Genomic DNA, 15,264 nt, shown 5'->3' on the forward strand with positions numbered 1-15,264 from the left:
GCAGGCGTCAGGGTCGGGATCGAACAAACGACCTGCTGTATACGAGGCGAGGAAGTAGTTAACATCGCACCACCGGGGAGGCAGGTGGCCCCATTTGATTTTGTCGCACCAGGGCCAGTGCCAACCACGTTACAACACCGCGCTGCCGACGCAGGCGCCACTGACCGTGGACAGCAGGAAGCGGCGAGCGTGCCGGAAGAGCGGCAGGTGGATCATCTCCTGCACGGGATTGAAGTCCGGGTCGTTGATGTTGCGCAGGAACCACAGCACGCCCGGCCGCAGCACCTGCGAGAGGCGGGCGGTGAGAGGGACGCGGCGACGGGGTCACAGGGCGCAGCCGACTTGGTGACGTCACGAGGTCCACCGAACGACCGTCCGCCGCATCCGCACCGTCGCCACGGGACACCTTCCCCGCTTCAGCAACCAGCACTGACCAACTGCGGTGAAGTATGATCAAACAACCCCCCACAACCAACACGGCGCGGCGAGGCCTTCACCTAGCAGTGGATTGACAAAGGAGTGAAATTTGACAAAATCGAGATCAAACATTTCCCAAACCGGTGCAAACATTCCTCCACGTGGCGCTACGGTCCCCAACACAGCCGTCGCACACCCCCCATCCCACCACACCTCCGATTGGCATGGTTGGCCACGTACGGCGTGAAATAAGTTCAACATACATACATACATAAAATACTGTGGCAGGGCCCTCCCTTCCCTCTAAACTCACGAGTCCCACGCAACCGCCTCCTCCCCGCACCTCTCGCAGCAGCAAGACGAACGAGGCGAAGTAGAAGACGTAGACCATGCCGACGAGCCAGTGCAGGAACATCGTTGTTCCGGGCGCAGACTGGAAGCTGGCCTCGCGATCCTTCATGGTGGCGTCGAACATCTCCTGAAAAGGCGCAGAGTGGCGGTAGATCGGAATCAGAATCTTTATTTAACACTGCAGGAGGAATCCGATGAGCTATGAAGCTGTTTTCAAGCGATGTCCAGTGTGAGGCGGGTCGGCAAGCTCCAGCGGCAAACCATACAAAAACACACGATAGGAGTGCAAAATAGAGAAAATTAGTAGCAAGTCACGAAATATAAATAAGCAATAAATACTTCAATATAAGTCCGATTTATCAAGCTTGGGCAAGGAAGCAAAAACAGCAAAACAGTCCCAGACCACACCAAGGCAACACACAGCAGTAGTACCTCAATAAAATGGCACATTAACACTGAACTATCGACACACAGGTAATGATCGGATGCAGTCACAAGGCTGACAGCATTGTACACGCGATGCGATGAGCACATGGCAAAGCCGTGCTGGCTCGCCAGAGCCCGAGCATGGCCCGGACGCGCAAGTGGAAACGAGGCATGAGAGGGCGTGGTCCGACTCTGGGACAAAGTTGTGACGTCACAGGGTTAGAGCACCGTGATGTCACACACAGATGACTTGAGCGCGCTAAAATTAAAAGCACGATGTGTCCAGGTCAAAGATATCCCCGACTTCGTGCCTGATGAGTGCACCTAAAATGCTTGCAGTGACAGATACTGTTGGCAGGACATCTCGCAGCGTTAGGCCTCAGGCCTTGGGTCATATAAACTGAAGTTGTGGGTTGGATGCGGCCCACAAGCCTCTCTCCATCCCTGCTCCAACACCTCATTTACACGGCACGCTAAATTAGTGCTTCTCAAACTTTTTTGGCGACTGTATCCCTTGAATTTTGTTTCAACCGAGTACCCCCATGCCTGACCCAACATGGTTCTGAGAAATAATAGTATGACTAATCAACATCAATATTGCAACCAATTGTCTATTTTGCGAGGTATCCTGACCAGCTAAGGAACTGCAAGCGAATAAAAAAAATTTCAACGGACGCTCTGCATGCGTGACTAACGTGTTCGTGCTCACTGGTTACTCTTGGTAACCGCGTAGTTTATGATCAATGAGTTTAGAAAGGTACTTTATATCTTTCTAGGTTATCATATGGATTAAAAATGTTATCATAGCTATTTTATATTGGCAGACTCACACGTGATTATTCACAAATGACTCTCACGTATGACATCATTTCACACATTTATAAATGACCTCACGTACCCCCCGATTGAGAACCACTGCTTCGTCCCCACAGTTTCCGAAGTGGAACCGTGACGTTGCGAGCGAGCCAGACCCGTACCCCTAGACCAAGCTTGTAATACCCCGAGATTTCCACTTGCACATCTGAGCCGAGCCAGCAAGGGGCCAGCCAGGCACGGATAATTTTCCGACGGCATGTTACCGAGCAGAGTCGAAACCGAGCCGCGCTCCGCTGGCTCCACAAGACATTTGAATCTCGCTGTGGTGTCAAGACAACGTGGCGAGATGTTAACTACCTCGTCTGGTATGCAGGAGGTCGTGGGTTCGATCCCAACCCTGACGCCTGTATATTTTGACTTTGCGTGTCTCTCTCTCTCTCTGTGGGCATGTTAATTTTTTTACGAGTATTCCGGTTTTTCCCTACCGATTTCGAATCATCACGTGTTTAGAGTATTTGGCTACTGCTGTAACGTCCCACGTGATAAGCCACTTCGCTGAGCTATCATTTGTGGCCAGGTCGCTTCTGAAAAAGAGATAGACAGCAGCTCAGTGGGCCTTACCTCGCAAAATAAAAACATAGTTTCTAGTTAAGTTTAAGCCGTGCTAGAAGCGGGGCTAATGGTGTGTTCAATGCGTGTGACATGAGTCAATACGACCGCCCCCTCCTGACCTCACCTTAATCCCTGCCCAGTGAAGGATTCATAAGTTTCTCATCAATTACAGAATTGCTCTTCTGGGGTCGGACGCGAGGTTAGCGTGTGGGAAGGGGTAGGCGTTTAGAGGTGGGAGGTAGGGGGTAGGAGTTTGGAGTGTGGAGGTGGGAGTGTGGGAGTGTGGAAGTGGGAGTGTGGAGGTGGGAGTGTGGAAGTGTGGAGGTAGGAGTGTGGAGTGTGGGAGTGTGGGAGTGTGGGAGTGTGGGAGTGTGGAGTGTGGGAGTGTGGAAGTGGGAGTGTGGAGGTGGGAGTGTGGAGGTGGGAGTGTGGGAGTGTGGGAGTGTGGAGGTGGGAGTGTGGAGATGGGAGTGTGGAGTGTGAGAGTGTGGAGGTGGGAGTGTGGAGTGTGGGAGTGTGGAGGTGGGAGTGTGGGAGTGTGGAGGTGGAAGTGTGGGAGTGTGGAGGTACGAGTGTGGATGTATGAGTGTGGATTGTGGAGGTGGGAGTGTGGAGTGTGGGAGTATGGAGGTAGGATTGTGGAGTGGAGTGTGGAGGTGGGAGTGTGGAGGTATGAGTATGGAGGTATGAGTGTGGATTGTGGAGGTGGGAGTGTGGAGGTGGGAGTGTGGAGTGTGGGAGTGTGGAGGTAGGAGTGTGGAGTGTGGGAGTGTGGAGGTATGAGTGTGGAGGTAGGAGTGTGGAATGTGGGAGTGTGGAGGTGGGAGTGTGGAGTGTGGAGGAGATCAGAATGGGATTAGGTCACGTGGCCTCGTACCAAAGAGCAGATGTCGAGCCACCATCCGCAAACGAGAGGGAACGCTCCAATCTCCATCACCACCAGAAGAGACACCTGCAGTGTCAACAAACAAAAAGGGCCCACCTATAGATTCGACATTCATATCACAAGACATCCACCGTGCTCAAAAAGGGGCAGCAAAGGGATCCGATTGGCCCAATGCAATTGGGGACAATTCGTAGAGTCGTGGAGGGAGCGAATCGTCGTTGTGCGCTCGCGCGGCCACCTTCACAACGATGTAGCAGACGCCGAGCAGGCGACGCGAGCGCTGGAACCGCACGAGCGACGCCAGACCCTGGAGGCGCCAGTCAGGGAAAAGGGGCGAAGTGAGGGAGCGGGCGGGCGGGCGAACGAGCGGGCGGGCATGCACGGGCAAAAGTGCGTCGGTGTCAGGAACCAGTGGTGCAACTAGCGAGCGTGCAGGTGGCGCAGCCGCACCATGCTGCTTCGTGAGCCAGAAGGCCCTCCCTCGAAAGTGATTTCCTGCTCAAAACGAGCATCGAGGCAGCGCTCATCTCTTGGTGACAGCCCTGAGCCGGCAATTGAAATTCCACATTCCTATGGTGACGGTGGGGTCTATCTTGAGGACAACTAATATTGACTTCCCCACACAAGTTGGTTTACATTTTATAGTCTCTGGAGGGCATGAGAGGCCGAGTGAACCACCAATCCACGATTTGAAGTCGCAACCTTCCAACCACGTGCCGCTCGGCTCTACCGATGAGCCGTCTGGCTGGGATCAAAGTGTCAGGCTATGACGAGAGGGGGTGGGTCATTGGATAAGGACCCCCCCGCCCCCCTCTAATTTCTTGCACCAGGGCCCATACCAATCATGCTACATAACTGTTAGGAACGCTTGCTTTATGGCAGTGTTCTTCACTCATGTTCAGAGGGGGCGGGGGGGGCACTTTCGCCGATAAGACATCAGTCAGTATCAGACCGCCACACATTTGAAACCATTGGGTGTTTGACAGTAGCACAATGATAATGGGGGATGTTTTCACCATTTGTGTATTGTTGGGGGCTGCACGTTAGGGGGCGCACTAAAGGCCACCCAGGGGCTGCCTGTTGCCTGCGGGCTTTGCAATGAAGAATACTGCCTTATGGGTACAAAACATGCAGGCTGTTGTAAGTGTAATACAAATCTAGAGTTGTTACCAAAGCTGGGTAATGATCCAGTGTCCTTTGCGTGTAAAGTTAAGACCGCAGCTTGAACCAAGGACGCCAAAGTTTGACAACGGAAAAAGGTTATTGGTACCGTGCTAATTACAAACTAAAGACGACACGCACAAACGACGCAGACAAAGACACGGCACGAGACATCCAGCGGCGCTCAGCGAGGATACGTGGCAGAGAATGAGGGTGAACGCCAGCAGCACGTAGCCCACGATGGTGGTGATGAGGCCCTCAAAGTGCGACGCCTCCACCTGCCGACAAAGCACATTTCCGTCGTGCCAATTAGACCAGGGTTCCTTTGTTCGGAGCGATGCCGCCTCCCGTTTGCAGGAAGATACAGCGAGGGAAGAAAGTATTTGATCCCCTGCTGATTTTGTACGTTTGCCCACTGACAAAGAAATGATCAGTCTATAATTTTAATGGTAGGTTTATTTGAACAGTGAGAGACAGAACAACAACATCAAAAATCCAGAAAAACGCATGTCAAAAATGTTATAAATTGTTTTGCATTTTAACGAGGGAAATAAGTATGTGACCCCTCTGGAAAACATGACTTAGTACTTGGTGGCAAAACCCTTGTTGGCAATCACAGAGGTCAGACGTTTCTTGTAGTTGGCCACCAAGTTTGCACACATCTCAGGAGGGATTTTGTCCCACTCCTCTTTGCAGATCTTCTCCAAGCCATTAAGGTTTTGAGGCTGACGTTTGGCAACTCGAACCTTCAGCTCCCTCCACAGATTTTCTATGGGATTAAGGTCTGGAGACTGGCTAGGCCACCCCAGGACCTTAATGTGCTTCTTCTTGAGCCACTCCTTTATTGCCTTGGCCGTGTGTTTTGGGTCATCGTCATGCTGGAATACCCATCCACGACCCATTTTCAATGCCCTGGCTGAGGGAAGGAGGTTCTCACCCAAGATTTGACGGTACGTGGCCCCGTCCATCGTCCTTTTGATGCGGTGAAGTTGTCCTGTCCCCTTAGCAGAAAAAACCCCCAAAGCATAATGTTTCCACCTCCATGTTTGACGGCGGGGATGGTGTTCTTGGGGTCATAGGCAGCAATCCTCCTCCTCCAAACACGGCGAGTTGAGTTGATGCCAAAGAGCTCCATTTTGGTCTCATCTGACCACAACACTTTCACTCAGTTGTCCTCTGAATCATTCAGATGTTCATTGGCAAACTTCAGACAGGCATGTATATGTGCTTTCTTGAGCAGGGGGACCTTGCGGGCGATGCAGGATTTCAGTCCTTCACGGCGTAGTGTGTTACCAATTGTTTTCTTGGTGACTATGGTCCCAGCTGCCTTGAGATCATTGACAAGATCCTCCCGTGTAGTTCTGGGCTGATTCCTCACCGTTCTCATGATCATTGCAACTCCACGAGGTGAGATCTTGCATGGAGCCCCAGGCTGAGGGAGATTGACAGTTCTTTTGTGTTTCTTCCATTTGCGAATAATCCCACCAACTGTTGTCACCTTCTCACCAAGCTCCTTGGCAATGGTCTTGTAGCCCATTCCAGCCTTGTGTAGGTCTACAATCTTGTCCCTGACATCCTTGGAGAGCTCTTTGGTCTTGGCCATGGTGGAGAGTTTGGAATCTGATTGATTGATTGATTGCTTCTGTGTACAGGTGTCTTTTATACAGGTAACAAGCTGAGATTAGGAGCACTCCCTTTAAGAGTGTGCTCCTAATCTCAGCTCGTTACCTGTATAAGACACTTGGGAGCCAGAAATCTTTCTGATTGAGAGGGGGTCAAATAGTTATTTCCCTCATGAAAATGCAAATCAATTTATAACATTTTTGACATGCGTTTTTCGGGATTTTCTTGTTGTTATTCTGTCTCTCACTGTTCAAATAAACATACCATTAAAATTATAGACTGATCATTTGTCAGTGGGCAAACGTACAAAATCAGCAGGGGATCAAATACTTTTTTTCCCTCACTGTATATAGCTCAGTGGGCCTTACTGGGTAAAATAAAAAATATATACTAAAGTTTTCATTTTAGATTTAAGCACCGATAGTAATAAAAACAACCTTAGAAGTTATGTGCGGCAGCCACGGCCTGCTCTAGTGACGTCACTACACTGATGCATTCAATTTAGGCATCTAATTCACGGCCCCCTCCCCCCAAAAAGGTTGCAATTGTCATTTCTTAGAGTGGCGACTCAATTTAAAGAATCGATTCTTGCCTTGATTTCAAGTCTCATTTGTATTGGTGTTTTCTGCCTCATAAGTACTGTCTTAATTATTCAATCGGCAAAAATATAACATTTGCTAAAATGGTGCATAAACAGCAAAATAAAAATATATACGTTTGCCATCACAATTCTAAGCATGTATGTATTGTGAATGTAGGAATCAATTTGAATGACCGAACCATTACATGCCTGATCACAACGCCCAACTCACCATCTCGGATGGGTTTATTTTAAAAGTTTACAGAGAAATTAATTGATGTTAATGAACACTGACTTACAAAGTCTTTAAATCCCAGGCCGATCACGGAGAAATGGCCAATGTGGTAAGGACAGAATGCTGTTAACAACAACAAAAGCACACAGATTTCGTTCGTATAAATACACACACATACACGACACTTACTTTAATGTATAGGCCAACAAAATTCAATGCCAAACATCTTCTCAAACGAGCGTAGGGCGACGCTAATCACCATTCCATAACAAACCGGTGGTGGAAAATCCACGTTACCATGGTAGGGTGCAATGTATCCGTAAGACATCCCTGCAGCTTTGCCAAAAAGCTGGTACTGTACATATGTATGTGGAACTTCTTTCGGATTTCATCGAAGCAGATAAATGTTGAGCTGAGTCAACTCTCGAACTGGATTATAACTTTTACCTTTCAATTGAAAGTTGGGTGTTTTAACCACAAATCACCACTTCCACAAGACTGCATAAATAAAGTATTTATATTTACACTGGTACACTCATCATCGTTTATTTGATTAATTAAACAAAACTTTAGCATTTAGGCTTACTGTATTTTGGGGAAAATAGTTCATACACAGATAACAGTGTCTCATCCAAATTGTCGTTGCCTTTTAATTGCATCTGTGTCAGTTATATTGTGATAACTTCATTAAAAAATTAACATATTTTAAACATCTATGTAAATTTCGGATAGCACGGTCGGCAAACACATTTCGACAAGGAACCTGTTCGCAAGCGCTGCACTCACCGAAGACCAGAATAAACAGAGTGTTGAGCGACACCACCCAAAACACGTGCTCCTGCGAATACAGAGAGAGGAACGAGGTTCAAGTTGACAGGGCCTGTAAATTAAAACCTGACCACCACTCAAAGCACGGGTGAGAGCCCAGTGGGAGAGTCACTGCTGCTTGGTCACCGACGCAGGAGAGGGTGAACTTTGTGTTTATAATCACGTGGTGGGAATCTTTCCCAACATGAGGACGAGCGAGTCGGTCTTACCAGGAATATGAGTGACCCATCAAGCCCCAGAATCTGCAGAAAAAAACAAATATAAACAAACGAGTCACAGAGATTTCCTGCTCAAATGAGCATTGAGACGATGCTCATTTCCTGTGCAAGACCCTGGTGCAGTGTTGACAATTTCATATTCCAATGGCAAGGGTAAATCTACCCATATGGCAACCACTCTTGGACTTCCCCGCAAAATTAATTTTATCAACCACGGAGGGATGATGGGCCGAGTCAACCGCCCCTGGACCAGGATTTCAACTCACAAAATTTCGATTGAGAGCTGCTCGTTCCACCACTGAGCCAACTACAATAAAACACTCATCTCAAATTCCTTACACATGTATGTATGTTGAACTGAATAGCAGCCTCGGGCCAATTCACTTGGAACGCACCCTGATATTGTGGGATCTTTTAGGATCTTTAATGCTAAGCTGGTTGAGTGGGATTTTTTCACATTTTTGTACGCAGCATACACAAATGGCGCTTTTTCTGGAAGATTTCATTGTTTTTGTAGGGGATGTTTAAATTTTCCTACAGTAAATTTTAAATGTCTCTTGTAATTTTATTGTTTGTTGCGGTTGCACCCGAATCAAGGGCCGAACGGCTCACAGGGTTATTCCAAATAAATGAAAAATGAAAACCGAGTGGATACTCCTTGGATGCATGTACGTTGATCTTCTTTCGCACCGTACGTAGTCAACCGTGCTAATCGGAGGTGCGGGGGGAGGACAACAAACTAAACACAAAAAGCAGTTCTAAAGATGAGTTTGTCAATGTAGGTGATTTATAAGTGCATGGCTCACAGTGGCTTCCTAATATCGGAAGAGTGTTCCAGACGGCCACAGAAGTGCATCTGAAAGCACGCGATTCGGTGACTTGTCTTTGTTTGATGGCGAGCCAAAAGCCGGCGCTGTGAGGATGACCGGGAGTTTGCGTAATGGTTCATGCTCCTCGACGTCATCAGCAATGATTCAGCCTACTTAATGTCATCTTAGTCACGATTCATATAATCACCTGGCGTAGTACTTTTTACCTATTTTTTGCAAGGAAAATAAAACTCCAAAACCCAATATAACAAGACAGCACTCGTCTCCATCAGTGACCCTGGGCCAGCAGCGAAATTTCTACATTCCTATGACTAATCTATCAAAAGGATGGCCACGGATGATTTTTTATAAAAATGTGTACTTATTTTATTCACCCGGATAGATGTTTCAATATTCCATATTTAAGCGAGTGGTAACAGAGTGACATTCGCCCTCTCAAAAAGGACACGTGGTGGTTTTACTGATGCAGGGACCGTTACTCATTTGTTATCTTAACAGATCTAATTTCTTGCGAATTTTCATTTGTGGGATCTTACTGGCTGCCGAATTAACTAATTAATTGTTCATTAATTCATCTGAAGCAGTTGAAACAAGTTTATTTAGCCCCCCCCCCACCTACAACACCGTCCACCCAGCAGTAAAAATCGGTACACCACGGTAGTTTATTGGCAGGTCCCATGTGGAAGGCAAACGTGTGAGTACACCCGCCTCTAGCCAGCAAGGACAAAGAGCTCAAAATATCCTCTCTCGAGGACTGCACCTTACCCGTTCCCAGGTCAACTCTTCGGCTGCTCGATCCCACTCCAAGGCATTCCAGTTCATGTCTTCTGTGCAGCACACAAGAAAAATCCACCGACGAAATTACCATCACCGATGCGCATACTCGGTGCTGTCACATTCCCAGGGCAACAACGAGCTCAAAGGTCACCCAAAAATTGGGAAGGCGGCCACCCACCCTGCGCATCGTTATTGGCGTTGTCGCCCGCTTGCTCTTCCTCCTCGTCCCCTTCGTCCACGTTTTCCTCGTCCTCGTCGTCCTCGGCATCGGCCGGCAGAGCCTGGGCGACCCGGGCCTCGCCCGGAGGCTCGGGGTCGAGCTGGCGTGAGAGGACAGCGTGAGTGACGGCACTCGCGGGGCGTGCAAGGCGAGCGCGCCGTGCCAGTCGTGGCTCTCGCGCCGATTGGGTGGGCACATCTTAATTCATCGATCACAACTGGAATTGTGCCATTGGTTATTAATCGGTTGCCACGGTGGCGAGATGTTAACTACCTCGCCTGGTATGCAGCAGGTCGTGGGTTCAATCCCGACCCCGACACCTGTATATTTGGAGTGTGCGGTCGTGTAAATTTTTCTCCGGGTCCTCAGGTTTTTCCCTCCACATTTAGAATCAACGTGCGTATTTGGCTGTTATAAATTTACACGTGATTAGCCACTTCGTTGAGCTATCATTTGTGGCCAGGTCGCTTCTGCAAAAGAGCTATATAGCTCAGTGGGCTTTACCTGGTAAAATAAAGTTTTAGTTTTTATATTTTTTATTGCAAGTGGTTACAACGCCTCTCTTCCTGTTTTTTCCCCTCGCACTGCCCCACTTTGGAATTCCCTCCCATCGCCTTTTTCCCCCCCCGAAAGCTCTTCCAATAAACTTGCTCAATTCAAGAATCGTGTATGAACTGTTATCCATTCCAACTTTGCCCATGCTTTTCTTGCTGGCTGCTTAACATGTTGGGTCTCTTTGGGCCTGTGCTCAGCAACAGAGTTAAAAACTATAATTTCTCATTCTCAGTGTACAATGTTGCTGCAGATCTAATTATCGTTGGCCCTGGGTTCTGCGGGCAACGACTGGCGCACTCAACCTGTTGTCCGTCAGGCTGCTGCGGCTGCTGCTGCTGCTGCGGGTGCTGCTGCTGCTGGTGCTGCGCGGCACGGGCGGCGAGGTGGTTCTGCTCGAGCCAGGGAGGTGCGCCACCGTGCATTATCTGCTCGCGCAGCCACACGAGGCTGATGAAGGCGCAGAGCGTGCACGTGACCACCAGGCAGCCCTGCAGGCAGTCCACCAGGATGTTCTCCCTGCAGGGGCGGGAAAACATCGGTGAGCGACGGCAGGGGGGGTGGGGGGAAGGTATTGCAAAAGAGGCAATTACGTTTCACGTGTCTCAACGTGATTATTTCATCTCCCGGGTAAATAAATTGAGTCACAGAATGACCGCCGGAAGATGACTTCGCAAAACGGCTTCCGGAGTTCAGTAAATTTGTGCCTCTTGTCCACACGAGGTGGCACACGTGATAAAATGCACTGCAAAGTGTGTGTTTTTTCCATGGCAACCAGGTGCCAATTTGCCTACGTGGTAATTTTTTTTGCGAATGGTGATGAAGTGATGAACCACGTTTACACTCACGTTGACAACATGTCCATGGGAAGGGTGAGCAGCGAGCTCACGCAGCCCGTGAAGAGGCACTTGTATATCCGACCTGCAGACACACCGAGACAAGGATCGCCCGTGTAGCCTTAATAGACTGTTGGGACAAGTGCTGTTAGCGAGTAGCTATGAAGGCCGGTACGGCACACGAGGGGGTGGGTGGCCAGCACCACGCCCAGCCGCATTTGTCTCCCCAATGGCGATGTTTACACACCGCACCAGGTATTCATTTGAGGCTGAGTCGACCTATGGGAGGTGCAGGACCAGTTCAGATAATAGTCACTGGTGTTGGCTGTGAGCAGGAATAAAACTCTGGTCGCCGGCCTTTTAGTGCGGCGCGCTAACTGCTACACGACCACTCCTGACAGAGGCAAAGACACACGCATACACACGCAGCATGAAGACTTTTCCAGGATGTTTGCACAGGAGATGTTTTGAAGACTGCTTGTGTTATTTCGTGTTGTATTGTGCATGTAGTAGTGTGCACGTGGGAGGAAGCTGGATTGCACGTTTGCTGTGGGGTTAGTTTTGTAGTTTGTCATTGTTTTGCAGTAAATTTCTCTCTTAAATCCAACTGCCATTGTCTTGTGTGTACGTACGTTGAACTTCATTTGCACCGCACGTCGCCAACCATGCTAATAGAAGGTGCGGAGGAAGGATAAGGTCTGTAAAACACTACGGACATTTTGGAGACCTTGTCATTATTGAGGGAACGCCCCCATAGCCTGGGTATGGTTACTTTTCCCTCTCCGTATTCTCATGTGGCTCTCACTCATTCCCCATTCATTCAAACCATTCATCATAATTTACTGTCATAAATTTCACTTTCACCGATTTCACGCATCACAGGTTTGCCCCCATTGCTTCACTCTCATCTATTTCACACACCTAATCTCCACCATTACATTCATATGTACCATTGTCAATTCTGTGTAAAGCATCTTGGATAAGGCGCTAAAAAATTATTATAAGATCAGGGTTGAACCTGAACAGTGCTTGGATGGGTGATCACCACACACCATGCATGGGGGACCGCCATGCAAAACCAGATTGTCATAGGGCTGCAGGGTTAGGTGGTGGCAGCAGAGGGCAGTGTAGAAAATCCACAGTCGTAATGTGTGGTGAAGCATGTCTCATTAACCCCCATTACCTGCGCGGCGCGGCGAAGTCCCTCATCCAGCTGTGGACTGACAAAAGGTCTGCACGTGTGCACAACTGTTGCGAGCGTATGTTCTCGCAATCGCTGCGTAGGCTTGTGCCGCGAGTTGTGCGACCGAGCATGGCGGCGCGGGCCGAGCGTGCGTGCGTGCGTGCGTGAGTTCGTACAGGCGGTGAGCGGCACGACCCCGAGCCACGCGAAGGCGACCAGCGTGTAGTGGAACCAGAACCGCAGCGCCGTGCCCACACTGGCCAGCAGCCCCGCCACCACGTCGCCGACTGGCAAGCGTGGCGGCATGTCCGGAGAGTAAACTGCACCAACGCGGGACACACGCAAAGACGTACCATAACGGGAACAATCGATTTGAATTCGATTCATTGATGTGTTGCCGTGAAGCGGATAATCACCCACGAACTAACGTGTGAAACGTATCGATTGTCCAGAGGCTCGCTTACTTGGCGTGAACGTGAAGCGGTGCTTGCAGAGTTCGCAGTACTCCTTCCTGCTGTGCTTGAGCCATTGTAACAGGCTGCAACCACACGAAGACAGAGAAAAACAAAGATCACCCATATAGCCTTGAACAAAATGATAGGTCAAGTGCTGTTAGCGACCACCTATGAAGGCCGGAACGGTGTACGAGGGGGTGGTGTGGCCTAAACCATTCCCGGATTTTTTTCGCCCATGCTAAAATGCACACACGGCACCAGCTAAGCATCGACTTAGGGGAGACCCAGGAATGGTTATTCGTCACCGATGTTGGCCGTGAGCGAGAATCGAACTCGCGTCACTGTGTTCGTAGCGGAGTGCGTTAACCATTTCACTTCCCCTCCCCGCACACAAACAATAAATACAGAGATCGTCCCTTTAGCTTTGCAGATTGTTGTGTGCCGAGCGTGGAGACACAGAGGCACACATGAGCTCTCATGAGGTCGACATGGCTTTAATAACAACAGTCAGGTGCAAATGTTTGTGCAGCACACAGAGTTACTGTTGCAGGCTGCAACAATAACTCTGTCAAGTGTCCATTTTTTTGAGACCAGAAATAGGCCTCCCTACTTCCGCATGCAGGTCGTGAAAGTTACGTGACCACACTGCATCATGCTAATTAGTGCGGGTTGGTAAAGGTGGGAAGCATAGATGTGGGAGCATAGAAATACAGGACAACACTAGATATTGCTGCACTCCCCTCTGCTGCCCACCACGCAGACCCACAGATGCCCACAACAAACCTGCTGTGCATGGCGGTTACTCATACTACTGCTTTTTGCGTTTAGTTTATTGTCCTTCCCCGCACCTCCGATTAGCACGGTTGGCTACGTACGGCGCGAAAGAAGTTCAACGTACATACATCCAAGGAGAATCCACTCAACCCAGCTTAGCATAAAAGATCCCACAAGATCCGGGTGCGTTCCAAGTGAATTGGCTCGAGGCTGCTCCTATTCAGTCACTCGGGATAAGTTCTCCAGTACAAAACGTTCCCATAGCTTGACCAGGCGATCGCACAGAGCCTCGGCCCACATATCTGCTCATCCCCCCCCCCCCCATGCTCGGTAAAACTCCCCAATGCCAAAGGCAGCTCACCAGTCCTGGTGGATGAACTTTATGCTGCCCGTGCACACGCAAGGGTGAAAGAGCGGCTTGTCCACAGTCCCCTCCGACCGGCACACCCGGCAGATATCTGTCGCAAACAACATAGCCACCGGTCATCAAAATGTTGATTCATCCTGGAGAAATCCGATGAGTTATGAAGCTCTTTTTCATAGCTGTCCACCAGGGTAAGAAAGTTACAACAACAAAAAACGATAGGAGTGCAAAGGATAGGAAAGGTAAGCAAATAAATAAACGAAAACTGTACTCTTTTTATTTTACCAGATAAAGCCCACTGGGCTATTAGTTCTTTTTACGAAGCGACAAAGTGGCTTATCGTCTGGAAATTTATAGCAGCCAAATACTCTAATCCAAATCTGCAATGCGGATGTCTACTTGCCGAGCATTACGGCACCACTTAGCCCACTTGAATAGTGCTCCATCCCACAATTAGGTAGCCCCGTTAAACACGTTCTCTCTCACCAGGTGTCAATACATCTCAAATTCTGTCAAAACGTGTTTCTAAAATACATTACACGAGTCCCTCGGTTAAGTGACATCGGTTAACGTTTTTTTTCAGTTGATGTTTCGCCTCCCATAGGACCCCATAGTTTCGACTAACGTTAACATTCTAATGGCATGTTTACGTTCTGCACACGTGCGCTAATTTAGGCCAATTCGAGCGCTCGGAAGTGGGGCTGAGCCATGCCCTCAGCCAAACAGCAATGTCCATTTATGACCGTTCAGACCTCGACTGGCTTTGTTGACGTTATGTTTTCTGTTTTGGCAGTGGAAACAGCTCTATTGCAGACTCATGTAATTCCTATATTCCATTAAGAGTTATTTGGGTAAACAGCAGTTTCCGTGGAGCGGATTAAAAAAGTTAACCGACGGACGTATGTTGAAGTGTGTCTCCCTGCTCCTCCTTTTGTGGCCTTGAGACAGTCGTACAATGTCCACATTGGCATTACTGGGCTCAGAATCACTTTGAGTTTTCACAAATGTGCACTCTTTTTATCATCCTCAGAGGGATGATGATGGGCTGAGTTTCCACCCCAAACAGGCCTGAACTTGCACCTTGAGAATGTGAGTTAAGCACTAAACATGGCAAACAATC

At 49.0% G+C, this 15,264-nt stretch overlaps 1 protein-coding gene across 3 annotated transcripts in view; it reads right to left on the minus strand.

Moving 5' to 3' along the window:
* The window catches only part of MARCHF6 (membrane associated ring-CH-type finger 6), a 36,786-nt gene that overhangs the window by 16,026 nt on the left and 5,496 nt on the right, over positions 1-15,264 (minus strand). For 2 of the 3 annotated variants that reach the window (XM_032974709.2, XM_032974713.2), the window contains exons 2-16: positions 14,142-14,238; positions 13,016-13,089; positions 12,728-12,871; positions 11,381-11,453; positions 10,838-11,051; positions 9,939-10,080; positions 9,749-9,810; positions 8,145-8,177; positions 7,894-7,945; positions 7,172-7,230; positions 4,867-4,947; positions 3,747-3,815; positions 3,500-3,574; positions 761-895; positions 166-285 (exon numbers count right to left, since the gene is read on the minus strand). In XM_032974709.2, coding sequence (XP_032830600.2) covers positions 166-285; positions 761-895; positions 3,500-3,574; positions 3,747-3,815; positions 4,867-4,947; positions 7,172-7,230; positions 7,894-7,945; positions 8,145-8,177; positions 9,749-9,810; positions 9,939-10,080; positions 10,838-11,051; positions 11,381-11,453; positions 12,728-12,871; positions 13,016-13,089; positions 14,142-14,238 — 1,430 coding nt within the window. The remainder of the gene's footprint in view (positions 1-165; positions 286-760; positions 896-3,499; positions 3,575-3,746; positions 3,816-4,866; positions 4,948-7,171; positions 7,231-7,893; positions 7,946-8,144; positions 8,178-9,748; positions 9,811-9,938; positions 10,081-10,837; positions 11,052-11,380; positions 11,454-12,727; positions 12,872-13,015; positions 13,090-14,141; positions 14,239-15,264) is intronic. The other variant, XM_032974711.2, reaches the window with a different exon arrangement.

The sequence above is a fragment of the Petromyzon marinus genome, chromosome 54 (genome assembly GCF_048934315.1).
Source record: "Petromyzon marinus isolate PM22_M1 ecotype Great Lakes invasive population chromosome 54, UKy_Petmar_22M1.pri1.0, whole genome shotgun sequence".
Classification (NCBI taxonomy): Eukaryota; Metazoa; Chordata; class Hyperoartia; order Petromyzontiformes; family Petromyzontidae; genus Petromyzon; species Petromyzon marinus.